Source organism: Choloepus didactylus, chromosome 18 (assembly GCF_015220235.1).
Source record: "Choloepus didactylus isolate mChoDid1 chromosome 18, mChoDid1.pri, whole genome shotgun sequence".
Taxonomy (NCBI): Eukaryota; Metazoa; Chordata; class Mammalia; order Pilosa; family Megalonychidae; genus Choloepus; species Choloepus didactylus.
In genome coordinates this window covers 28,393,762-28,421,255 of record NC_051324.1, presented here as the reverse complement: position 1 = coordinate 28,421,255, position 27,494 = coordinate 28,393,762, and the positions used below count along the sequence as shown (strand labels likewise).

General features: G+C 38.5%; 1 protein-coding gene and 1 pseudogene across 1 annotated transcript in view; one reads left to right on the top strand and one right to left on the bottom strand.

The window, feature by feature from the left end:
• Positions 1 to 23,517, bottom strand: part of PSMD11 (proteasome 26S subunit, non-ATPase 11) — a 30,995-nt gene extending 7,478 nt beyond the window's left edge. The window contains exons 1-8 of the mRNA XM_037809837.1: positions 23,380 to 23,517; positions 20,863 to 20,964; positions 15,558 to 15,682; positions 9,770 to 9,841; positions 9,370 to 9,427; positions 6,866 to 7,060; positions 1,431 to 1,575; positions 581 to 641 (exon numbers count right to left, since the gene is read on the bottom strand). Coding sequence (XP_037665765.1) covers positions 581 to 641; positions 1,431 to 1,575; positions 6,866 to 7,060; positions 9,370 to 9,427; positions 9,770 to 9,841; positions 15,558 to 15,682; positions 20,863 to 20,964; positions 23,380 to 23,470 — 849 coding nt within the window. The 5' untranslated portion in view covers positions 23,471 to 23,517. The remainder of the gene's footprint in view (positions 1 to 580; positions 642 to 1,430; positions 1,576 to 6,865; positions 7,061 to 9,369; positions 9,428 to 9,769; positions 9,842 to 15,557; positions 15,683 to 20,862; positions 20,965 to 23,379) is intronic.
• A 1,569-nt stretch (positions 23,518 to 25,086) lies between these two features.
• LOC119514189 lies at positions 25,087 to 26,528 on the top strand (annotated as a pseudogene).
• Positions 26,529 to 27,494: the final 966 nt, after the last annotated feature.

The window sequence follows — 27,494 nt, the reverse complement described above, 5'->3', positions numbered from 1 at the left end:
GAGAAAGACAAATAGGATTTCACTTACATGAAATATTTAGAAGTGGCAAATTCATAGAGACAGAAAGTAAGATTAAAGATTATCAAGGGCTGGGACTGGGGAAAGAGGGAAACAGGAAATTAATTTTTGGTTACAAGGTTTCTGTTTGGGGTGATGAAAGCTTTTGTAATGGATGGTGATAATGATAGTAGAATATTGTGAATGCAATTAATACAACTGAGTTGTACACTTAAAAATAATTTTAAGGGGAAATCTTGTGTTAAATATATGTTACCACAATAAAAAATTAATAAAAAAGAAAAGCTAAATGCAACCTAACTCACTACAAATGTGACAGTTCAGTTCTGTAGGTCCCTCAAAGCACCTGATAGAGCTGAGGAATGTCCATAAGGGCACCAAACACTGACTTTTTAGGCCAAGAATTTAATAAATAGGAGGCACACTTACAGGCTTAAGGGGTGGAAGAGGAAGGGGAAGGGGGGGGTGGAGTGCAGTGGAGACCTGAAGAGTAGTGGTCTCACCAGACATGATGGTCTTAAGAGGAAGTAGAAATCAGAACTGCAGCCAAGGTATTCCCTACCTGCCTGCCCGCATAGCGAAGTGCAAGCTTCCCGCTCACCAAAGCCTGGACATCTTCTGGACTAGAAAAAAAGACATACTTGGTCAAATGTTCTAGATGTTACACTTCTAAGTACAGGTCTTAGAACTTTCTTTTCTCCAGAATGCCTCTGAAAAGACTCTACCCAACATAATCAGCCCCAACCCCTAATACTGTATGCCCATCACATTGTAGAAGCTAGGCTTTCTCCACTCTGGGCCAAAACTCAGCACTGAAGAGTAAAAAATTCCAACATTAAAGAGAAAGCTGCACTGAACCTACCAAAAGAAAGAGACCCAACAGGCAGAATGCTAAGTATAAGCCTTATCCCAGTATAATAGGTCTTAATAAAACACAATCCCCATGTAATCCAAAGGTCCAAAGATAGTCCTGGTCAACATCTCATTTTCAAAAAAGGTATTTGGATACCTCTGGCAAGTGTCTTTATAAAAGAATATGTTATACTTTCTCTTGTCCACTTTTTCAAACCTCTCCTTAACCTTACCCTCCCATTCTGCATTGACTCACTGACTGGCACTAGTCTACATGTCAGCTACTTCCTGACCCTCTGTGTCCTGTGCTCAGCTCAGACTATTTGGACAGAATATATGCACTAAGAGGGGAACTCTCCAAAACGGGTTGTCTTTCCAATTCTGAAGACTAGCAAAAGTGCTCTGGAACATCTCTGATCCTTCCACTCTATCCCAACCAGTCTGAGGTTGCTGCTGCTGCTGAAACTGGCCAAAACCTCTGCCCAAGCCATCTCTGCCATGGCAGGAAGACTTAGTTGAAGGCCTTGAGTTCTTATATCCCAGAATTAACATGCACCTACGTGTTGAGCATGATTTTGCACAGCAACATGTACTTCAGAGATGTAATGGCCTTGGGGCTATCGATGGAGTCATAACCCTCAAATGCCTCATAGAAATATGAGTACGCAGTTTTCCAGTCCTTCTCCTCTGCTGCATGGATAATACCTGGACATTGAAAAGAAAGGAGTAAAAACTATATAAAATAACAGAACCATAAAAGATCAGAGCTGGGAAGGGCCTTAGAAATCTAGTCCAACCCTGGCAATTCATAGTTGAGGGTAGGAGAAGATACAAACAGCCCAAAGTCATGGCCAGCTAGTGGCAGAGTTGAGACTAGATCTTAGATCTGGCCTCCCAGCTCCATATCATATTGTCATATTGCCAATATAAATTTCCAAAGAAGTCAGAGACAACTCCAAGATGATCCTAAAACCATATACTAAAACATCTTACTCCTATACTTCTAACCACCACTAGTCCTGCTAGCTTTTGGAAACACTGGAAAAGGCCATGTTCATCCCTCCAGGATGTCACCTTCATGGGTCAGGGAGTTGACTCAAACATTCCTAAACTGTCTGAAGGACCTGTTTTAATAACATCAACCAATACTTTAAGATTGTTTTTCTAAGTTTGCCATTTTTATACTTAAGAAGTTTCCATGGAGGAAAAAAATCCAACCTCTTATATCCTCATTTCAGATATTTGTCATTTGTGTATGTGTTTTTGTTTTTGTTTTTTATGTATGTGTTTTTGCCTAGATGCAATCAAGTACAGATTTCACATAAAGCCAAATCTATGAACTGAATTTTACATGGTTAAAGCAGTGTTTCCTTAGGCTGACATACCATACTTCAACTGACCAGCTGTCAACTGTTAAGACACTAGGTTGCTCCCAATGATCTTAATTGTGATTGAACTTGCTTTTACTTCCAACCGAGGTTATCACTTGGAATAAGATAAAAATTAGTTCTTTCCAGCTTGGGAGGCATCTAAACTCTAAAATTCTACACTTCTTTACACCAGTTCTAACTATGCCCCAGTCCCTTAGGTGGTTATAAACCTCAGCCCCATCCATTTGTTTACCACAGTGCTTCCTAATATTTTTCACATCAAGGTAAACAAGATAATATTTAGTACACTGAAGAAAAAGAATGAAGCTGTTTACGTAACTCCAAGGGATCAATGTTTCAGCGTATCTTTACAGGTATACCTATAACATACCTGTGTGCCTGGCATTCCAGCTGGAAATGTGACTTAATAAACATTTATCAAGTGATATGTGCCATCGCCCAGCCATTTTACCCTACCAAAACAAGCCTCCCATTTTGAGGCTGGAGGAATCAGATCCTTCTGTTACTGCTTATAACTCTGCAGCCAAAGAGAGCCCCCTCAAGAATACCCAAGTGTTTGTATTGTTTTTGCAACTATTCCTGTAAGTTTGAATTTATTTAAAAATAAAATTAAAAAAAAAAAAAAAATGACACACAGCAATTAAAGAGATAATGACAATGAAATGCAATACATTACCCTGGAATGGATCTAATAATGGAGGACAAAAGGCCCAAAAGAACGTTATTGAGACACATGAAAAAAATTGGTATTTAGACTGGAAGCTTTATGTCAATATTAATGTTTGTGAACTTGATGCCTGTACTTAAGGTGGTTAGATAAGTGAATAGTCTTGTTCTTAGGAAATGTACACAGAACTATTATATGTTCAAGGAGCAAGATGTATACAACCTGCTCTCAAATGTTTAGAAAACTGATAGATAACTAGACAGATTGACAAAAAGACAAACAGATGGATAGGCAGATAGAACGATACAGAAAATGTGGCAAAATGTTAAAATTGTTGGATTTGGTATCTTGGGGTGGGGGGTGTTGGAGCTCTCTGTATGAGTGTTCTACTATATTTTTGCAACTGTCCTGTAAGTTTCAAATTATTTCAAAATAAAGAGTTTAAGGAAAAAAAAAAAAAGAGTACCCAAGTATTAACTCTGCTAAAGTAAAGGAGACAAATTCCCATTTTCCCCAAACCCCCACTCCCATTTCAAAGCAAGGAGAGAATAGGCTAGGCCCAAAATAAGTCTAGTAAAACACAATATGTAAAATAAGGCCCAAGAACAGGTACACAGCTTTCCCTAACACATTAGTAAACAGGTGCCACATCAGGGCTACTAGCATCATGGTTAGCATATGAAGTTTACTATTTAAAAATAAATAAATAAATAAATAAATAAAGGACAGTCACTCATTCAACACAAACATGAAAGAGGACCTACCATGCGCCAAGTACTGAAATAGCTACAATAAAGGAAATAAATATTGAATGAGGTCTTGCAACTAGAACCGCCATCTTGCAGTAATTCCCCAAAATACTGAATTCAAAGGGAAAAAAGTGAGGAAACTGCTATATGTTTTCTAGGCCTTTTAGAAAACATGGAGCTGTTCCTTTGGCCACATACGTGCGTGCCGGCACTGTTTAAAAAGGAATGCCCCACAAATGCTACCATGGCAGAACCGGAAGAATCTACAATGTTACCCAGCATGCTGTTGGCATTGTTGTAAACAAACAAGAGTCCTACCAAGAGAATTAATGTATTTATTGAGCATACTACGCGCTCAACAAGCCAAGATAGCTCCCTCAAACACATGAAGGAAAATGATCAGAAGAAGGAAGCCAGAGAGAAAAGTACCTGGGTTCAACTGAAGTGATAGCCTACTCCACCCAAAGAAGCACACTTTGAAAACCAATAAAAAGAAGCCTGAAGTGCTGGAACCTATTTCCTATGAATTCACAGCATAATAGGTGTAAAAAAAAACAAAGACTTCTGGGTTGTTAAAATAATAAGTATAATAAAGAACATGACAAAGGCCCTCAAGAAGCTTACAGTCTAGTGGGAAAGATGGTCACCAAAACAGAACAAAAAGATAAGTACCATAATATGTACAAAAGAATATATCTTTGGTAGGGAAGTTTGAAAGCAAAGAATGTGCAGAGGAGAGTTTACAAAGGAAACACCTGAGCTGGATATGAAAGGATGCATGAGTTTGCCAAGGGGACAAGATGAAAAGGAAATTCCAAGTACAGGAGACAAAATATACAAATGGAAAGAGGCAGGAAATGGCATGGAGTACCTAAAGAACATGAAGTTATGAAGTCATTTGGTGGCTAGAATTGAAAACCAGAGGTGAGGATGAAGGGTAAAGGGTGCCATTTCCTTTTGAATGCCATGTTAAAGTAAAATTTAGCCTGGGAACAATGGAGAACCATTGAAGAATTTTAAACAAGGGAGTTACATAATCAGATCTGTGTTTCAGAAAAATGACTTTGGGGCCAGTAAGGAGGATGAATTGGGAAAAGTGGCAAGGGACAATTAAACCAGTAAAAGAATACTCTGGTGATCTAGCCCTTAATTATAGCAGGGACTGAAGAAATGGAAGAGAAAGGGCAGATTTGGAGAGAGACTCAACAAGATCTGGTAACTAGTGGATATGTGCAGTAGAGAAGAAGGTCACATTACTCCAAAAACAAGAGCTTGAGTAACTAAGTCAGTAACAATACCATTAACTAAGATAGGAAACACCGAAGGAACAGTTGGGGAGTTGGTTATAAATTTGATTTATGATACACTGACAATGAGATAACTATAGGACATTTAGGTATAAGTGTATTTAACAGCCAGAAATCTGGATCTGGAATTTCAGAGAGAGGGGAAGTACTAAAGGTCACTATTGCAATGTGGCAGTTAAAGCCATGGGAGGGTATGATTAGACAGGAAGCTAGGAAGGCCAGGAAGAGAAAAGATCCAAGAAAGCAGCACTAAGGAACACTCACATTTAAGGGGCAGTCAGAATAAAGTGGAAACAGTCAAGTATAACCAAGAATAACTAGTTAAGGGAGAACCGTGACGTCAAAGCCTAGGGTGTTCAACAGGGTCAAATTCCACCCAAAAGTCAGAAATACAAGGAGTACCCAACTTCATCTCTCAAGGAGTCAAGAGAGACACCTAATTAAGGCTACTCTTCAACTTTTTCAAGAAGCTTGACAAAGAAGGGGAAGACAGCAATTTTAAAAGGAGAAAGGGCTGTGGGTTTTCAGCTGGAAAAATTCAAAGACTGAGAGGAAGGATCCAAGAAGAGAGGAAAGACTAAAGACTTAGAATGGACCAAAATGGCAGGTGAAAGAATTACTCTCGTTAAGGGGTAAAAATGGGGAGTGATACAAATTCAAGGGAGGAAAGAGAAGTAGCAAGGGTTCACGTTAGAAGGGCTTCTATTTCTTCTGAAAAGTAGAATGCAATTCATCTTTTGACCAGAAAGGAAGACAAAAGATTTAATAGAGTAGGGGCTTAAAGAAAGCATCAGTACTTGGTTAACATTAAGACACTGAGATAAGAGCTTTACAGTCACCATTTCATTTACTCACCACCATAATTCTATGAAGAACAATTATCATCACCATTTTATAGATGAGAAAATTAAAGCTAAAGATATAGTAGATAGCTGCCATGGAGCTAATTCCCTAATAATTTCAACCTAGGAAAGTCTGGTTCTAGAACTTCTGCTCTTAACATCTAAATTATACTAGAGAAGAGAAAGAGAGCAGACTAGGGAAAAGACAACTAAGCAGCACTAAGAGTCCAAATGAGGCTGAAAAAATCATACGGCATCAATAACGAAAAATAAGCATTAGGAAAAATATGCATACAACTGAATAACTTCTCTTCACAGAACCAGCCTATTGTTTCTACTACTACAAAATAATATTTTTGTGCTACCAATTTCTTTGTACAGGATTTTACAACTTAAAAAATTTGTCATTTGATTCTCACAACACCCCTGAGAGGCAGGTATTATCTTTTAAAGATGAAGAAACAAAGATCACAGAGGTAAAACCAGGGCTTAAACTATGGTCTTCTGCCTCCAATTCCAGCAATCCTTCAACAAGGATTCCTCAAGTAAAAAAACTGCTTAATACAAGAAAGCATCCCACTTGCCAACCCATGGATTCCTGGCCCCAACATTTGCACACCCAGTCAGAAAGCTATCTACTACACTTGCCAAAATTAGGGTGTCATTCCTCAGCCCTAATCAGAGGCCCTTTTTGGAAAAAGTCCAACCAGTTTTACAAAGGTCTCCAAGAGGCAACAGACTTGGGCTAGCCCAATGCTAGAAAGAAGTGCCACTATCCTGAGTAAGCAAGTAACAGGAAAGTTAAAAGAACTGTTGAAACCCAAGTGAGACTTCACTAGGGTCTTGGTTCTAAAAACCAGGTGGCCTGGCTAGGGAAAGTAAAGGAAAGGTAGGCTTCAAACCGGTTTCTCTGAGGACACATGAGAAGTTTGAGCCTTATCACTTTTATTCTCCAACCCCAACCCCTTCTTTCTTCCACTGTGAGATAAGACAAGTGCTGAGAAAACATATACCATGAGTAGCTACAGGTGTTAGTTACCTGACTGCATGTCCAAAGTGGCCTGCAATTTAGGGGGGCAGTAGATAGCATTTGCTGTGGTTCGAGCAGAAGTTAAGGCAGCTCGAGCTTTCGGCAGGTTGCTCAGGGCATGGTATGTTTTGCTTTCTAAAAGCTGTACTTCCACCAGAAGGGCTTTGTCGTCCATCTTTTTCAACTCCCGCAGCAACTGAGAACCTGGAGAAGGAAAAGATACACACCCCTGTTAGCCACGATCTTAATACCCTAATAACATCTGACTCTCCCACCCTCATGAGAACATTCAGGATAAAGAAACCTGCCTGAACTCAAAAACAGGATACCTATTAGATCTCAAGCTGGAATTAAATTTCCCACTAATGTGCTGTCTTCCAAAAGAGAAACAAGTATCTCTTTCAAGTTTTCTTCAACCTAAAGACAACACTGGAATGACTGCTAAAATTTAAATACAGTGAGACTCTCCACCCAGAAAATGCTGGAACTATTCTCCAGTTCAGGCAGGCAATTACTCTCATTTTCTTTCTGTCCAGCAATCAAAAGACAATATAAGAAACACTGGGTCTTAGGGCTGGTGGGGGAAGGTAAGGAGTTCTGGGTATGCCAATGTTCTCCAAATACACCTTTTCTCCCCATCTCAGATGAGAGCATCAAATCCAAACAGACTCACACCATATACAAAAATCAACTCAAAATGGATCAAAGATTTAATGTAAGAGCTAAAATGTTAAAAACTTTTAGAAGAAAACAGGAATAAATCTTTGTGACCTTGGATTAGGCAATGATTTCTTAGACATGATACCAACAGCACAAGCAACAAAAGAAGAAATAATGGGACTTCATCAAAATTAAAATGTGCTTTGAAGCACCTTTGAAGGACACCTTCGAGAAAATGAAAAACCACCTCACAGAAGGGGAAAAAAAATATCTGCAAATCATTTATTTGCTTAGGGACTTTATCCAGAATAAACAATAAGAAGACAAATCTTCTTATTAAAAAATAAGCAAATAAATGCCTGGAGAATAGACATTTCTCCAAAGACATACAAATAGCCAATAAAACATGAAAAGATGTTCAACATCACTGGTCATCAGGTAAACGCAAATCAAAACCACAATGAGATACCACTTCATACCTACTAGTATGGCTAAAATAAAAGACACCTAATAACAAGTGTTGGTGAGAATATAGAGAAAATGGTATCCTCATACATTACTGGTGGAATTTTAAAATGGTGCAGCTGCTTTGGAAGCACCTCAAAAAGTTAAACATAGAGTTACCATGTGACCATGCAATTCCACTCCTAAGTATATGACCAAGAAAATATATGTTCACGTGAAACCTGTTCACAACATTCTTCATAAAAGCCAAAAAGTAGAAACAACCCAAATTTCCATCAACTGAAGAATAAGTAAAATGTGGTATATCCATACAATGGGATATTATTTAGCAATAAAAAGGAATGAAGTACTGATACATGCTATAACATGGACGAATCTTAAAAACATTAAGCTAAGTGAAAGAAGCCAGGTATAGTCATATTGTATGATTCCATTTATATGAAATGTCAGAATAAACAAATCTACACAAAGTAGATCAGTGTTTGCCTAGGGCTGGGGGGGCATGGCGAATTAATGGGGAGTGACTGCTAACAGGTAGGCGGTGTCTTTCTGAGATGATGAAAATATTCTGACATTAGATAGTGCTGATGGTTGCACAATTCCAAATATACTAAAAACCACTGAAGTGTACATTTTAAAGGATGAATTTTATATTACGTGAATTATATCTTAACAAAGCTGTTATTTTTATTTAAATGCTACTACTAGGTTCAGACTATGTAATTGCCATTTTCACAGGATAAAAATGAAATATTGGCAATTTTTTCAACTTAATAGATCATAAAAGTCATGTTCTTCCATCTGGGGAAATTAGTCCAGATATATCCATTAATAAAAAACAAGCAGAGGGGAAGATTTTAAGTGTTTAAAAGACCACATAGAGTAAAGTCCACATCGGAGAAAGTTCACTCCAGCTTCCATATTTATTTGTACTCAATTAATTTCTAGACTTTTAAAATAGTACAAGTTTTACTTAAAACACATTTTAAACACTTAAAAATTAAGCAAAAACAGTTATCATAAACATCACAGCCAGTAAAAACATTTGCAATTCAAACAACTAATTCTGAAATTTAGATTGGTGCCATAAGCAAAATGAAGATACACATTGAAAAAAAAAATTCAGTATCACAATGAAATGGATTTTACTGCCCTAAAGAAGTGAGTTTAAAAACTGACCCTTTTACTCTCTAAATGTGACAGATTAACTCTACTCAGTTTTAGAGTAGATTGATTCAGTTACTGAATCATGATTGATTCAGTAAATGTGAGCCACCTTAAATCCTTACAAATAGACAGAATATAAATTATTAATAGGTAATAAATAAAAGTAGCCAGATTCAGAACACATTCATTTAGCCAGCTAAGATGTCTCTTTACTTACTTACCCAAATGCAATGCTTCCTGGTACCTCTTGGTATCAAAGTACAAAGACACCAGTCTCGCCTGGAAAAGAAGAGGCATTGACTGATGAGAGGGGAAAAAAAGCCAAAGAAAGAAATCAAAGATTGACAGTCACAGAACTGTTACTGTTACAGCATAGAAGTGATCTAGCCCATGGTATTGTCTCCTATCATGGCCAGTGACTGTTAACTTTACCATGTTGCTGCTTATTTCTCTGAGCCAAACAGCAAGTGTGTCTCAAAACTTCAACCAGGGTAATTCTAATTAGTGGGACAACTAGAAATAATCCTTAGGTGCTTGAGTAATAAAAGCTGCTGAAAATACTTTTGATCAGGATGGTGTCTAATGCCCAGACTTGAAATTAGTACTAAGTTAAACACATACCTCCAAAGCTTGACGTAGGAAAGTTCTTTTCTCTGATTTGGCCCACTCAATGCACTCTAAACACAACTCGACCTGCAAAAGGGAGACAGTACATGCAACACTTTGTGCTCAAATTTTCCCACAAACCAAACTTTGGAGAATAGATCTAATTTCCTCCTTATATATATATATCACCCCTGTAGCACTATAAAATGTCTCAGGGCACATCTTGATCCACAGTATCTCAATCTATAATGGTTACATTGTAATGGAAAATCAACTTGGCTTTTTACACAAATATTTTTGGGCTTAGACACTGTATTCTTTTGAAAAAGGGATTAATTTTTGAGACTCTTCTTTTACATTACCAGGAGACACACAGAGCTTCCAACAATATACATAGCCCTGAAATTAAGATTTCAACAATAGCTTAGGAGTTATTAAAGCAGAAAATTTTCCCTGAATAGTTTGAACAATGGCAATGTGGTAATGTGTATATATTGGTGACAAGGGGGAAAAATTCTCAGCCTAAGCACAAATGCCTTGTTCCCAACAGCTGCTTTTAAGACTCAACCCAGCTGGCTATTTCCCTTTAAGATTCTAAGAACTGCAACTAAAAATGCAACTAAAAATTCATCATCACTCTTATAGATACGGCAAACTTAACTTGTATTAGAGAAAGTAAAAAGAAATTCCAATAAGCCTAACATTTAAAAAGGGTTATAAGCTTTATTTAAAGGTACTTTGAACCCCCAGTTGTATCTGCCACTCGAGCAGTGATGTGCAAAGTAAATAATTTAAGACCGTGTTTTTTGCCCAATGGTCTAACATGCCATCAGGTATCTTGACATATTAGTTTTGAAAAAATACATGTTAAGCACGGTAGATCTTCTATAACTTTTGTTACTACAAGTTTTGTATTATGATTCCTAATCAGAGCATAAAACAAAAAGAAACGAAACGAGAAAATGGGCTTTCCAGAGAACTAACTGCAAATATAATAGGTTTTTATGTAAATCCAAAGTTCTCTTGAGATACCAAAAGAACAGAAAACAAAAGGGACATAACCCAAATTGGCAAGATCTTTTGCCTTTCAATGCTCAGTCCAAACTCAGTAAATAAATTTATAACATTACATGGTATTTGGAGGATTCACCAGTAAGAGATTCAATGAAACCCTTATATAACTTCTCATGGAGTCCCCGGTGGGACTCAACTTACCTGATAGAAACTCTACAGAACAACTAGCAACTCAGACCATCCCAAAAACCAAAAGCAAGTCAACTGGAATTTTAGAGTTCTGAGTTATGTTCTGAAAAGCCAAGTACAAGTAATATTTTTCTTCTTGAAATGAATATATACCACTGAATACTTTGAGCAAAGAAAATACAAACAGTCTTTAGCCTTGCATGCCTTGGCCAGCTAAGAAATGTCCATGATCAGAGTCACCCAGGGAGCTTTTTGAACTATACAAAAATGAATGCCTGGGCTCCTGATTCAGTAGTCTAGAATAGAGCTTGGCAATTCTGATGTCCATCACTAGTTAAGAAACTATGGATGCTACTCCAATGCCTCAGCCACTCCCACTTCCCTGTGGTCCAGATTTTAAGTGACTTGCCCAAGGTTACAGAGCAGCCGCTGGGATCAGAACTCGTCCCTATCACCAGTACTCTTTCTACCTCAACCAGCCTTAAGTTCAGGTCAGTACAAACATTTTTCCTACATCAAGGATTTTTTTACAGCCTGAACTAGATATCTGTTATCTATCACATGAGACATAATTTGCATTATTTAGAAGTCTAAAGTATTAATTGGTAAAACCAGCACCTCGGTTCTAAGGAAAAATAAAAAAGGCCACACCCTTGCTATACAGTGGTATTTTTTCTGAGTGGCTTTGTGCTTTGTTAATGGTAACAATGACTGATAAAGGAAATAAGAATATACAAAAAGCCCATGCTTCTGGACGAAGGCTCTTGAATACAAAAGCCTAATGTGGTCAGAATTAGATATTTAGGTTTTAAATCAATACACTTAACCATTTAAAGAAACAAACAAAAAACCCCTTTATTATACAAATTCCTATAACTCTTATTCTACAGTGAAATGCTCTAGCACAAATCATTTTTTCTGTTGAAACAACTGTTTCTGATAACATGAATTTTGATGTGAGGTTTCTTAGAAATGTTCTATTACATTTCAGTTAGGCAGACTATGTCAAGAAATGGCTTCCCACAGGCAACTCCCTTGGGGTTGAAAAGTAAATTCTGAAAGTTCCTGTCACTGTTTGGCAAGGGTCTAATTCAATCTCCTTTCTTTTTCCCCTCCTCACCCCACTTCTCCACTCCCTTCCTCTTATCAACCATCCTATCCTCACCATCCACCCCCCACTCACCTACACCCAAACCCTCACTTTCTAGGCTCTAAACCTTAGTACTGGAATCAACCTGATCCTAACCTGAATCATATTAACTTTGGGAATATACCAAGCTAAAGATTGTTCTGTAGATACATCTGGCTTGTGGTTAGTCCACAGATATAAAAAGGCAAGGAAAATCCCATCCCTCACACTACTGGTGCCAAACTTCTTAACACAAAACTCCTGGCTCTCTTAACAAAGTTCTAAAACTTCATATTTTGCCTCAGACTACCTTCGACTCCCTCCTCAGTCCTTTCTCATTGCCTACTCAAAGAATTTTGAAAGAACCTAGATCTTTCCAAGTCAGAGGCCTTCAGTCACCCAGACAAATGTAGTTACAAAGCCCCATGCTTACATCTTAATTCAACAAACTTACATTTTAACTCAGCAAAGTATTCCTGAGCATCTACCATGGGGAAGGCATAATCCATACATAAATGAATCCATTCATTCCTTTGACAAATATTGGTTATGTACCTCCTTTAAGTGAAACTACTCCAAACACCAGAGATACTGTGCCCGAGACAGGATACAGTAGCTATCTTCATGGAACTTATATCTAAGTAGGAAACATATGTTAAACCAGTAAACAAATATATATGAAGAAAAAAGTAAAGCCTTAATAAGGAATTTTAGATTAAGGAAGCTCTCCAAGGAAGTGAGATGTGTGAAAAGACTTGAAATGATGTGAAGAAAAAAGCACTATTAAGATCAGATGGAAGGGTAATCCAGATGTACATAAATGCCCCGAGGCCAGAACAGTTTGAAGTATTATTGCAAAAAGGTAGAGTAAAAGGGAGAATAGTGTAGTGGATAAAGTCAGAGAGGTAGCCAAGGTTAAGGAATATGGATGGTACTGGGTATGAGGAAGGCAGTGTGGTACTGCAAGGTATACAGCACTCCATCCAAACAAGGTTATGTTACAGTAAAGAATATAAGGAAAATTTATGAATAAAGTTTCAAATAAAGCATAAGAAGAAGAAATATCTTACAAATTGTACAAAATACATGTGGTCGTTGAAAGTTAAGATCACATCCAAATCAACAACGGAAGATTTCAGAGGAGGTGGAACTTAAAATGGGACTACAAAGGGAAAGGTACAGCATGAGAAAGTGAACAGAGATAGGAACGTACAGGGCTTGTTGGGCAAACAGCCATACATCCAATATGGCTGACATATTTGGTATGTTTAGAAAAGTACTGAGAGATTAGGCTCTAGGGTAGACTGAAATGTAGAAAACCATGAACTACCTAATCCTGCAGGAAATGGAAAGCCTCTGAAGGCTCAAGTTGGGGGAGAAGGAAGAAAGGAATAAAATGGTCAGAGGACTATTTGGTAAGATATTGGCCTATGTGGTACACAGGGTGGAACAAGACTTTTGCAGTAGTCCAAGTAAGAAATAATTAGGAATCAACCTAGATGACACAAGTGGAGAGAGAACAAATAAAAAAAAAGAGGTGGGGAAGCAAATGTTGAAGAAAGTTGAATTGACAGAATTTAACACAGTTGTAAGTTGAGTTTGAAGTGCAAGTGAGATGATTAGTAACCTGTTCCAAAACAAGCAAATAATCTTTAATCTACATACATTAACTGAAAGAAGTACTGCTATATGGACCACAACTGTGATTCCTGATAAAAGCTAAAACTGCTAATCATCAAAAAATAACAGTGTTTACACTAAAATGACACTGATAATAAAATGAGACAATGACTACTGTTCCCTTTCACTCTAAAAAGGAAAGGCTGACAAAAATGTAATGTGCAATGAACAACGGCAATAGGAAGACACAGTTAAGAGAGGGCCTAACCAGACATGAAGCCACACAATAAAGGCCAGTTAATCCCACTAGCCAATTATAGGAGAGCACTAAATTATGATTAGGATAGACTTCTACAGAGGAATCGGAGCAGAACTGATCATTAAACAAATGCAGTTCATCCACTGAGTCAGCTCTATACTGTAGGAAGCACAAGTTTCAAAGTCTTCAGTGTGCAAGAGAGCAGCTTGGATAATTAATTTTTCTCCCTAAAAAGTCCCAAGTAACATTTATTAGTCCATTTCAAACTAACATTTATTGGTCAGCCCACTCTAAGGTACCCTTTTCAAACAAAGGATAACAGCACTCTCATGAGAACAAAGTACAAGGGAAAAAAAAGTTACGGTTAGATAAGACACCCCTACCAAAAACGACTTTTTCTTTTAAATTATTCATAACAATAATCGTAATGCTTTGGTTCTAAAGGCAGCCATATGTACTTTTTAATCAACCAGCATGAAATACAGTTCTGTCAGAAACAAATTAATTTGAAGACTGCTCTACTAACGAATTTTCTGTTAGTTTATGGTTTTTAACTAGGCTTCAAAGAATCACTAAAGAGCAGAAACTAGATTTCACAAAAACCATGTGTTCTAGGTTTCTGAAATTCCTCACTATTTACTCAGTAAGTTACTGTGGCCTCTCATACCTTTTATTTTATACCCAGAGGCTACAGCAAATAATTAGACATATAACCAACTAGCAATTCCAACCTCTGCCCTTAATCTATCTGACATTTCATGTATTTGTTTATTGCCTACCTTCTCCATTAAAATATAACCCTCATGAGAGTAATCACTTCATGTTATTTTACAGTTGTATCACCAGAACCTATAAAAGAGTCTAACACATAGGAGGCACTCACTCAATGAGCATTCATCAGTGTATCTATAGGAAAGACAACTATACTCTTCCAACAGACAGATTCAAGCAACCACAATATACCCCGCTTGAATCTGCCACTTTTGCAGAACAATTTTTAACTTTGGTATGTGTCCCCTACTCACAATTTGCAGAAAATACAAGCTTTCTTTGAAAAGGTGAAAAAGAAAAAGTGAAACCACAGAGGCACGCTTCGATACAACTCAGCATCCAGCCTGAACTTGTAGAGAACATGAACAGAACACTAGAGTCATTTGTGCACACGAGACACAAACAGATGGATGCTCACCCCTCCATAAAGGCATATACACAGAACAAAACATGCCAAGAAGGGATGCCACAAGACTTAATTAGTACTCACAAGGAGCTTTGTGACACACGATGAAAGCTACCACAGACACAGAAAACATTACAAAGGTGTGGCAATACAATACCTCAAAGACAAGAATCAGTTTGTGACCCTGATGTAATGAGGATTCCAGGGACCACTGACAATCTCCACTTACAAAGCAAAGCATGGAACAGACCCAAAGTATCAAATGCCCTGTAACAAAGAGAAACTGACATGATAAGTCCTGAGCTGTCCTCCCAGCTGTCCCTTCCACATTAGTACCACAGTTCAGGCAGGCATTTTTTTCACTGAAGCAGATTTTTTTCCACATTGTCTACCTTCTGTTATTAAGGTAGCTTACCTCCTGCCCTGTAGCAGCTTCCATATCAAGAAACAGATCAAGAAGAGATCTGACCAGACGAGCCGCTTTAGCCTTGCTGATGGAATTCAAAAAGGGCCTCACATACTTCAGGAGTCCTCCAAGCTCTGTGTGGAAGGCAATTCAGAAAGGAAAAAGTAGATTACTATTAGCAACAAGATAGGCCATTTAAAAAACTGACCAAGATCATAACACCAATACTTACATCACTGGAATCTCCTTACTAGAGAAACTTAAAGCATTCCCAGCAGGTAATAGAGCAGCAAAAATAAGTTAATATCATATACCAAATTTGTATTCTATCTCTCACTCAGCCACTGGACTACTATCAGGGCCCTGAGAAAGTATTCATCTCTCTGTGGCTCATTCATCCATCTTGATGCAATATAAATTGCTTTCATTGAGCAATTTTCAAGAACATCAAATATGCTATGCCCCTATGCCCACCTTGGACAAAATCACTTTCCCCAAACCAACAAATAAAAGCAGGCTATAGGAGCAATTTTTTTTTTTTTTTTTTTAATTTCTACATCTGCCTTAGCAGTTTCCCTTAAACAGACAGAAGTTTTCAATTCCAGGTCCCCCTTTTCCTCCCTTCATGCAGTACTCCCCAGTTTACCTTTTAGCAGTACCACCTTCCTGGCACTAACTTCTTTTCACATAGATGTTGGGGTGTTTTACTTTTAAACTTCTACTATATGCTTTTAAAAGTCCTCATTAACCTACAAACCCTAAGTTTTAAACTGTGATTAAAAAAAAAAGGTCCAGGACAGAGTTTTTGAGGGTGGCAGAGGAACTCAAAGGGAGAGTCTGTAGAAACAAAGTTAAACTAGAGCTGTGCCTGTCAGAGAGTAAAAATCAGAAAATGTTTCAACTAAAAAACTAAGGAAGTCTCTTTGGAATGTAGGTTAAAATTACTTTGGTGCCATTGTCTCTTTAATATTCTCCAACTGTAGACTCACCCTCCTGAGAACACTAATTCAGGGCAAGTACACCTCACCCACCTAAGAACACTAATTCAGAGTCCTAAAATCCTTAGCCACCCGAAGTCACAGGATGCAGAGGACTGTGTCAGGTACTAAAGAAACTTCACACAGAATGGAAAAGTTAATCCCCCTTTATTCCCAGTACTGATCTTTGATTCTCACTATCTAAGACTTTTTCTTTCTGCTACCCCATTATCCCTGCAAAGACTACACATACTCCTACTTTCATGCCTTACTCATAAGCAATCCCATCTGAAATTTTTCCCCATCTTCTCAACTTATGTAAATCTTAAATATCCTTTTAGATACAGCTAAAGTCCTATTGAGTCTTCCATGCTAATCAGTCTACAGTGATTTCTCGCCCTCAAATTCCTTTTGAATTCATGCAAATTTAAATTATATTAAATAATCACAGCTTTTTTAAAGTAGTCTAGTGCAATGTCCTTTTTCCTACTAACTTGAACAATTTCTAGTGATAGCAGTGTTCAGAAAGCAGCCTTTTTCATTGCTGGTCAAACCAAATTGTTCCTTTTGAAACACTAATCTATACCCTCCTTCCACATGGCTTCAAATAACTCTTCCTTTCTCCAAGCCCTTTCAACAGTTCCTCCAATGTCCTTGTTTCTAGATTCCTTATCACCTTAGTTGCCTTGCCCTGAACAAACTTTAGTTTGCAAACATACCACTTAAATGTGGTACTCAGAACTTAAAATAATGCTCCAAGCAGCCCATGACCATAGAGTATGAGGCTTAATTCTCTTTATCTGGCCACCACATGTAATATAAGATGGCACATTCAGCTTTTTCTAATAGTACTTTGTTCAGACAGAGTCATTAAGGTCTTTTTTGCACAGACTACTGTCAAGATAGGTTCTTTTCCCCCTTCCACTATTTTGGTAAATACTTTAAGTATTTAACTTTACACTTATCACAACTGAATTTAATCTTACTGACTTTGGCAATAACTCTGAATCTTCATTCTGTCCTCTACTGTCCAGAGACATCCATAAAAGTAAGCATGCCATCTGAAGTGGCTTTAGCTACAATAAAAATGCTGACCAGAAGAATAAGGACAGACCCCCATGACATGACACTAGAGACTTCCTTCCAAGTCAACAAATATTTCATTTATTAACATGTTTGGATACAATTATTCAGACCACTATAAATCCATAACTTGCACTTGTCATGTTAATATTAAGAAGAATGCTCAAATACCCTGCTTACATCAGAGATGTGGTCTATATCATTCCTCTAATCCGGAAAACTTCCTGTGCAGGGCCAGATAGTAAGTATTTTGGGATTTGTGGGCTGTATGGTATCTGCTGCAGCTACTTGACGAAGCCACTGTAGTGCAAAAGCAGCTAGAGACAATAAACTTTATTAACAAAATAAATATCCACATAAATCTCTGTTTACAAAAACAAGTGGCAGACCATAGTCTGAGGACCCCTGCAAATCCACCTGGTCTGATAAGGCTAACCAAAAAGAAAGAACTAAGGTGAATCTGGAATAGTCTTTTTAATAAGCTCACTGCTTTAAGTGATTAAAATCTCCTTATCAAATAATCTGTTCCAGAATTTTACCAGTTTGTAGAATCCGGAATCTATTCTTTTTACCACCTGTTTGAAAAGTGGAATGTTTGCCCATCCTCGATTTCCTTATACCTCTCCACCCTCCATGATTTTTCTCAGAATAACAATAGTGGCTCTATAATTACATTTGTTAGAAGTATTCTCTGGTTGGATGTTAAAAGACAGAAGTTGTCAGAGCCTGGACACTTAAACTTCTTTAAAGAGACTACCTCCTCTCTCTTCTCTCACCTACCTTTGCTTTAATTTTCTCTTTCTGATGTTATTTCTATCTTTTTCAGTTTGAAAATCATTTTCCTTCCTGGAAAAGGCAGAAGCGAAACATGAGCTAAGCAATTCTGCCTTTCTCTCCAGCACCTGCTAACATTACAATATTTTCTCCAAGAACTGAGTCTTATTCTTTTTACCACAACAGAGAAACGAATGATCTTTTAGTTGCCATTTTTCAAACGACTTGAGTTCATTTTCCATTTTAATCTACTACTGTTTTCTATTCATTCTTGGTTATATTCCATTTCTTTCCATTTTCATACATACTGATTAATTTTTTTTTTAATTCCCAAAAATGATCTTGACTTCTTCCTCCTATTCTTACTGGAATTATCTGCAATTACATGAGCAGACTTTCCTTTTTAGAACTTAATAGAACTCCACATATTCCTTTTAAGAGACTCAGGCTATGAAATCTGCAGATCCTGAGCTTAGGAATCATGTCTGATGATACTCAGCACTAATTTCAATCACTAATACTCATAAGACATTATTTTATTTACTTAATTCACAAATGACTGTTGTCAGCCAGTCATATTAGACTTTTTGAGTGGAATACTGAGCAAAGTGGCATTTATTAAATGCATAATAAAACAAAATTGAAGATTAATGGAACAGAAATATTTTCTGTTCTCAAGGAGCTCAAAAATTCAAAGGAAATAAAACAATGCAAACCTATCAATTTTAATAACACAGATAAGTAAATGAAGGTAAGCCTCAAGATCTCCCTAGGGTTTTTATTGTACATATCTATATTCATCGAACTGTTTCTTAGACACAGCATGCAACCTGCAGAAGTTTTTGAGAGTCCTTAAAACTCCACTTCACCCTTCCCTATTCTAATAGCTTTAGCTGTACATTTCTAAATATCTCAGGTATTGGGTCACAAAGAAGCAGGAATAAGGAGAAAGTAAGTATGAAATAGGAATTTCAAGCAAACCAGTAACATTTTTGGATGAAAATTTCTTAAGCAATGACTATACCACTTGCTGTTTGTAATTATCCATGCCACTGGAGGAAAGCAGAGATTTGGATATTTCAACAAAGAAAAATCTTAAGTCACTTCACCTGGCCTTACAGTTCTTTCAAAAATTTACCTTATTTTTTGCATGGACTAATTATCAAAACTGTTCACATTAATTGACAAGCAAAAGGAATCTATAAACATGTTAGATAGGAGGGCAATGAGCCCAAGATGAAAAATCTCTGCTGATAATCCATAAGTGGATAACTGTAGGAAAGAAATACCTTTATGCCATGAGACCATGAGCTCAAGTGGGTTCAAATCCTGGCTCTACCACTTGCTAAGCCAAGTGACCTCAAGTAAGTTAATTTTTCTGCATTTCATGTGTAAAATGGATAACAGCAATTACCTTATCAAATTCTTTCAAGGATTCAATGAGCTAAACCAGTAACTGGTTAATAGCAAGCACTCAAAAAAAAAACATTAGATACAATTTTTATTATAAATCTTTTTAAGAATGATATTCTAAATAAGACGGATCCATGTAAATACATCCTGCGAATTTCACACATCTTTACTCAACCTTTTGTTGATTAAGACTAATAACTAACACATTACTTATGCTTAACTGGGAAAGATCTTAATCCTCAAATTCAAAAAGTTTTGCTAATTTACACCCATCATTCTCTTGAATGTAACAGATGTACTTTCTTTGGGAAAGTAATTCACGAGGTCACTTACTAGAGCATAATCTATTCTAATCAGATAAACTCTAAATTCCCTTTAGAGTTGACAAAAATCACCTGTTTTAAGTTTAGGCAGATTTCTCTCCATATACTATAACCACTTTAATGGCAAAGGTCTGTCGTGGTCAACAGGACTTTCTCCTCAACCCAAGAACATATCCATTATCAGACTCAAACCTAGCTAGTCAATGGTTCAATTACAACTAGAATGTTTGGGCAAAGATATACACAAAGCTCTAGGTACCAGTGAAGAAATCTTGGGAAGACTCTGTCCATTTAATGTTCTACTCATTCTGTACCAGGAAAAATGCACATCGAGTCACTCAGATACAAAATCTCTAGTCATTTTCAAGTCAGGGATCTAAAGTCACTCTATCTTAAATCATCAGAGCTGCTCAGTGAAATCACTAGACACTGTTGCTGTATTTAATGGAATACAGTGAGATTTCAAAAAGATGAAAACCAGAAACAAATCACAGATCACTATAACCCACAGAAACAGGATCTTCCTTCACCTGCAGAACAAAACTCTTCCATTAAAGAACTGAGTTTAAAAGTCATTTAACTTCCTCCTAAAAAACTGAAGTTCAACAAGTTGACAAAAAAATAAAACTGAACTATACCACCAAGTGTGTGGATGCATTCTTATGTTCCTTCACTCTAATAAAAAACTGAAACTTCACCCAGCACTTCAAGTAAAAAAGAAAGCAATCCATTTGTAGCACTTACCTGCAGCTTGTCCAGTCTTTGCCAGGAGAGACCCCAGTTCCAGGATGCTCTGCTCTTTGACCTGCACTGCCTCCTCATCATTCTCCTGTATGTCACGCTTCACTGGGAGGGGAAAATGCAGACCCTCTTAAAATTCTGACAAAAAAATGAAGACTGAGGGAAACTTCACCCTCACAAGACCAACTGCACAAACACAGCCACCAATTTTGCTTTAAAAAAAAAAAAACCTCTAAACAATTAAGAACAAAATGATCATGTATATGTGGGACATGTCCCGTGTAAATCATGAAAACAGATTCTCCTCTCTGATTTTAAATATGCCTTCTCATTCTATAAATTAGAATTTCCCTTATGCAAAAATACTTGAGATTTCTGTTGCAGTTACTTTGTTAAAGCAAGATTAAAACAAAACAAAACAGATCCTTCATATTACAGTGCTAAGCCCCATGCTAGGCATTATGTTATGTGAAAATGTTAAACATGCCTGTGCATTAATCTGCCACAAACTAAACATAAATGACCAAGTTACCAATGACTGTTAAGTCAAAAGCCTTTAAACAAAATATAGGTCTGTGGAAAGCCTCAGCTAATGGATGTGTTAGGGATAAACAACTCTAAAAAGCCATTCAGGAAAACAAAATATCAAAGCTCCAGTGTGATCCTGAACAGTTACACTTAGGAGGAACTCCTGCCTTATAAAGGATTCAAGTACTGTTAAAATACCATTGTGCTATGTGTCCCACTTTCAACTGTTAATAACTATTCTACCACTCCAACATCAAATGGCCTCTTTAAATTTGTAGTGATAATTTTAGTGATCATCCCAACTAGTTATCAATTCTCTTACAAAGCATCATGACTTGACAAAAACCAAGATTTTGATACTCCATGATGGAGTCCGGGGAAAAAAGGCTGTCAACCACCATGACTCAAAATTACTCTAACAGGAAAGCCTTCAGGGAACTCTCCTAATACAGTCCTAATACACCATTTCAATTTTCCTATTGTGTGCAGGCACAAACAAGAAATACTTTAATTATAATGTTTACTAAAATTTCTACTTTGTAAAAGACAAACTATTGGGCACTAGGGCACCAAAAAATATAAAATTCATGCTTCCCACATTAGTTTCAATTAGTATGTAGTCACAGAATAAAAGTACAAATGTTATGGTGACTGAGATGGCTCTAGTTCTTTAATTTTAACTCAAGATAAGAATTTCAAAATGAAACCCCCTTTACCAATATCATCCTTTATCAATATCATCTTTTCCCAGATGCATCTTGACTCCCACCACCTCTCCTCTCCAGGTAAAGATACCAAGATCTTCTAATTGTTCTTTCTCCATGCAAGCCAGGAATACCAGAATTCAATAGACTAGTAAAAGTCAACATAAATGCCAACATCCTAAATCCCACATACACGTGCATTCTCACACCACTTGTTGATCCATTTCCAATCTTCTCAAGCCACATTATTTATAAAATCACATTACTACATGTGCAGTGCAGAGCCATGCCCTAACTGAACCCTTTATGATTGGACATTTTAAGCCTTCTCTGTCATCATAAATTTATTTCTGTTCACACCTGAATCCCAGTGGTAAGCACTCAGAAGCAACTGACTGGGGCTCCCATTTCAATTTTCCTATTGTGTGCAGGTGCAAGGTAAGCATACAGTATTAAGCAATTTTTCTTTAATTTTCTCCAGCAATGTGCAGCCGGTCGGTTCCAAAGAGTTCCCGGAACTTCGCTGCTGACAACTAACTCCCTGAACTCAATTCCAACCTCTACTGGGGAGACTGGGACGATTAGTCACCTCTCTAACCGGGAGGTCCCACCCCAAACCTCGCTCTCACACCCTACACTTAGGCAAAGGAACGTCTCGGCCATCTACTCACATCAAATGCCAATCCGAAGTGCGTGCCCCCTCGATATTTCCCACCGAGAAAGGGATCCTCCTTTATTAGAGCCTTCCGATGTGAGGCTGGGGAAAAGTAGCAGTTCCTAGCGTCCCGTAGAAAGGAAACTCCAAGAGACAAACGAGCGCGAGCGCTCCCACCCCAGACAGGTTGTGCTGATAACAACGGCGGGAAATGCCAGTCCTGAGAGGGTTTCCCTAAGGCCCTTAAAAATGCAGGGCTCTCAGTCCAGTTCTCAACAAGCCCGCCGGCCGGCACTTCTCCCCATCACAAGCCAGCCCACGCGGGCTAGAAAGGGGGACAACGTGGGGAGGGGTAAGGGCCCCGACCCGGCCACTATCCCACTCCACACAGAGCCCACCGTGAGTCAGCAGTCGCGGAGTGGACGCAGGGGCGGCCTCGGGGCTAACCACCCAAGCAGGACCCAGGGGGTTCTTGGGAGCCCCAAGCGGCCTGCGCCCCCGGCCCGGCCCCCTCAAACACACAGTGAGTCAGCAGCACCATAGCCGGATAGCCCGGCCCCGCTCCGCCGACGCCGACCGACATAAGCCGAGCAGGACGAGGCGGGGACGGGGAAGGTGCGCGACGGCCATTACCGATGGAGTGGAGAATGTCAATGGAGGCCTCCCGGTCGGTGCTGAGTAGAGACTGGGCTCTCTGGAACTCTACCACCGCCGCCGCCGCCATCTTACAGCTCTCACACTATCCCCGGCCTCGGCCTTCGACGCCGGAAACATACACCCGGAAGGCCCGCCCTCGCGTCCCTCCTCCCCGTACCCACCCCCTCTTTCGTTCCTAGAGCACCACGGGAGTTGTAGTCTCTCCGACCGCCGGGAAGGGGTTGCCGGAGCGCCACGCTGGTGGGTATCAAGCTCTCCAGCACCGCCTAGCGGCTGGCATGCAAGGAAAAAAGGCGGTGCCTAAGAACTCTGTAGCCCAAGACTAGCAGTACCTCAAGGTAGGCCTCTTAACTCTGATTCCACTTGCCAGCCTTAAGGGGAGTTTCTGACCACTTGGGTAGGTATTTGGTGAAGACTTTTTGGCTTTCTTTGTAGCTTCCACGTTACACCGTCATTACCGCGAATAAACGAGCTTATAATAGTGTCCGCAAATGTAGCAAAGAATAGAACCGTTCGATATGCATTCGTGTCTAACAACACTTGTCACTTACACACACACATACCACACACACACACTTTTTCCATCCTCGAATCCTACAGTAACCCAGCCAGTCTATACTCAAACCCACCAGTGTCAGAGAAAACTCTGTCTTTCCCAAGCCGCTCATTCAGTCTTGGCACAGCACTGGATGTTAGAAAGTGAAATATCATCTTTCACCCATTCACTAAATAAATACCCCTTGGGGGTCACAGGGAAGCCCAACAGTTATGGCAATTCCCCAGTCCAAGAAAGAAAAAACGGATTTTTCTTCCCAATATCTCCAGTTCCTTCAACTAAAATCACATATATCTGAAAGGCTGTCATATGGAAGGAAAAAAAAGACATGTGACCACTAGGGGTTGAACTAAGGGAGGTGCTAAAAACATACAGAGGCTGTTCAATATGAGCAAGACCTTTCTCCAAATGATAACAATCCAAAAATGGAATATGTGGTCCCATAACAAAGACCTGAAAAGGGAACCAACATTGCACTTCTTTAACTGGGTTAGGCAATTTAAATATCTTCCTCCTTTAATCCTCCCAACAATGTTCCGTGGAGAAGATATTATCAGATGGATGAGGAAAGGGAGGCATGTTTAAGTGTTTTGGTGTTCATATAGTAATTGACGGAGATCTAAAGAGGAAGGAATGTGTTCCTAGGAGTGTTCAAAGGAACCTGGATAACTTCTTCAGTCACTATAAACATGACTTTGATGGGAAGTTGGATTAAATGGTGTCTCAATTTCTTCTAACTCTGATGTTCCATGGTTCCCAGAATAATACTGAACTTTTCTTTGCTCAGAAAAAGTATTCCTCCTTTCTCAACCTCATCTGCAATTAATGATATTGTACCAGAATGTTAATGGGCTATAAAACCCCAAAGCTGAGAATAGACCATACAAAGAGCTTCCAGTTGCATCCCCTAGATAAAAACTGACTAGACCAGTCCTATAACTTTCATCTACCTCCAGCCTTGATAAGGGATATAAAAATTCAAAAGGAATTCATTAAAAGGCATTTGTGGGCGGCAGGACCTGAGTGCTCTGGGTAGGCATGGTGCCCTAGCCAGGCATGGTACCTTAGCCGGAAGGATCTGCGCTCACTGCCGGGACTTTATTAGGGATCTTGGAGGCGCTGCCAACATGTCTGACATTGAAGAAGCCACTAACCAACTCTTAGATGTGAACCTTCATATGAACCAGAGGTCTATACAGGTGACAGAAAGTGAGTCTGAGCATCTCCGAGTCACCATTGGAGCCACCATACCTACTGGTTTTGAGCAAACAGCTGCAGATGAAGTGAGAGAGAAATTAGGATCATCATGCAAAATCAGCAAAGACCGGGGTCCAGTGTCTGAGATCAGTTGATAACTTATTTGTGGTTGTTAAAGAGTTTAAAGATTACCAGTTCAAAGAAACAAAGGAAGAAGTTTTAAAGGATTTTGAAGACTTGACTGGGAAGCTTCCGTGGTCAGACCCTTTGAAAGTATGGAAAATCAACACCAGTTTCAAGAAGAAAAAAAAAAAGCATAGAAAAATAAATCATTATTCAACTAAAGGGAAGATTGATAAAGGAGATAAAATAGATGAGAGAGATGTTAAAAAAGATGCACATATCTTAGATTATTATGAAAATCCAGCCATCAAAGAGGAGATATCAAAGTTAGTAGGTGATGATTTGGCATCTTCCAAAATAGATGAGACTGATGAGAGCTCAAGACAAGAAACAGCCTCAAGTGCTGAAGTTTCGAGTCACATGCAACAGGGCAGGAGAGAAAAACTGCTTTACCTCAAATGAGGCTGAAGAGATTTGTGGGTTGCCGTTCAAGATTATTTTAAGTGGAAAGCTGATACGACCAACTTTGATGTGGAGGTTCTTTTGAATATCATGATGATGAAATAGTTGTGGACACTGCTCTGACAGAAGAGTCTCCACCAGAGAAATATCACACATTTCGATCTACAACTCTTAGATCTACTCTTGCCTATGGGATGCTCAGGCTCTGTGCTCCTCAGCCTACTGATATAATAGTTGATCCGATGTGTGGAACAGGGGCCATACCAATAGAGGGGGCTACTGAATGGTCTAACTGTTATCATATTGCTGGTGATAATAATACATTGACTGTGAATAGACCAGCAAATAACATCTCATTGTTATTGACCAAGAACCAAGTTAAAGAAAGCAAACCATCCTGGGGCTTGCCTATAGATGCTGCTAATGGGTTATTTGCAATCTGCCATTGAGAACTGGCTCTGTGGATATTATTGTAACAAATAAGCCATTTGGGAAAAGGATGGGCTCCAAGAAGAGAAACTGGAACCTTTATCCAGCATGCCTATGGGAAATGAGCCATATCTGTAGACCTGGGACGGGTTGAGCTGTACTACTTACTCAGGACAAAAAATGCTTCACCAAGGCATTGTCCAGAATGGAACATGTGTGGCAAAAGGTGCATACCATCTGGGTGAATATAGGGGTTCTTCACGCTGCAGTTTATCTTCTGAAACATACCACTCAGGCTTTTGATCATCATTCAGAACAAGACGGAGAAAGAAGAACCTCTTGGTAATGCAAAGAATGAAGATTATGTTGGAAATGTCTGCATGAAGAACTGGTTTTTAGAGAAAAATCGTGCAGTTTGCCCTGTGTTTCAACTGTCCAAAGCTCTGCACCCTGGTTAACAAAAGGTGTGAATGTTAATGTGATGGAATTGAAGAAAGTCTTATGAGGAAGCAGAGCTTTTCTTTGGAGCTGTTTTGAAAGAGTAGGTAGGCAATGAGTGTTTTTCTTAAAATGCTTTAAAGATGCTTACAAAAATGCTCTAGAATTTGGGTTTGGAATATTATGTTTTCAGACTCTCTAGCAGTTCCAGTTTTCCATTGTAGCCTAAAAGAAAGGAGGAGAACATATCAGAGCACCTTAGGCCATATCTCCAGTGTCCATGCAGCTTTGCTTTTCAACTGCTCAAGTTCTTGTTACCTTGTCCTAAAAAAGCATCATTACATTTTGTGACGTGTTTGCCCCACTTACAAGACCTGTAGGAAAGTTTACCATCTGCCTTAAATATTAAAATAAGCATATTATTCAGATTAATACGCAGAACTAAAATAGAGGATTAGGATTTAATCCTAGGGATTGCAAAGATATTGAACTGTTAATAGTAGTACAGACAATTTCTATTTGTAAATAGAAATAAATTTCTAGATAGAAAGATGGTATGGGACCCATAAGCCAAATTAAAACAAATTTTTTCTTTCAATACACAAAAGGTGTGTTACCTTGAAAAGCAAAAGATAAAAATCTATCAAAGTAAGATTGTTTATTGGTTTCTTAAAGGGACTAGAGAACAAAGTAATGTATCTTTGAGTGAAAAGTTTTACTTTTTGGGTCAATGTAAGTTTTCTTTATTTTTTTCTCTTGTATAACTTGTCACATTTAGTTGCTTTTCCAGTTGGAGTCCTTCCTGAGATAGTTTCGTGGAAAATGAAATAACCTCAATATTTACTCCTTGTGAAAACAGTGCCTCCCTGAGGCAAAGAGCAGTTGA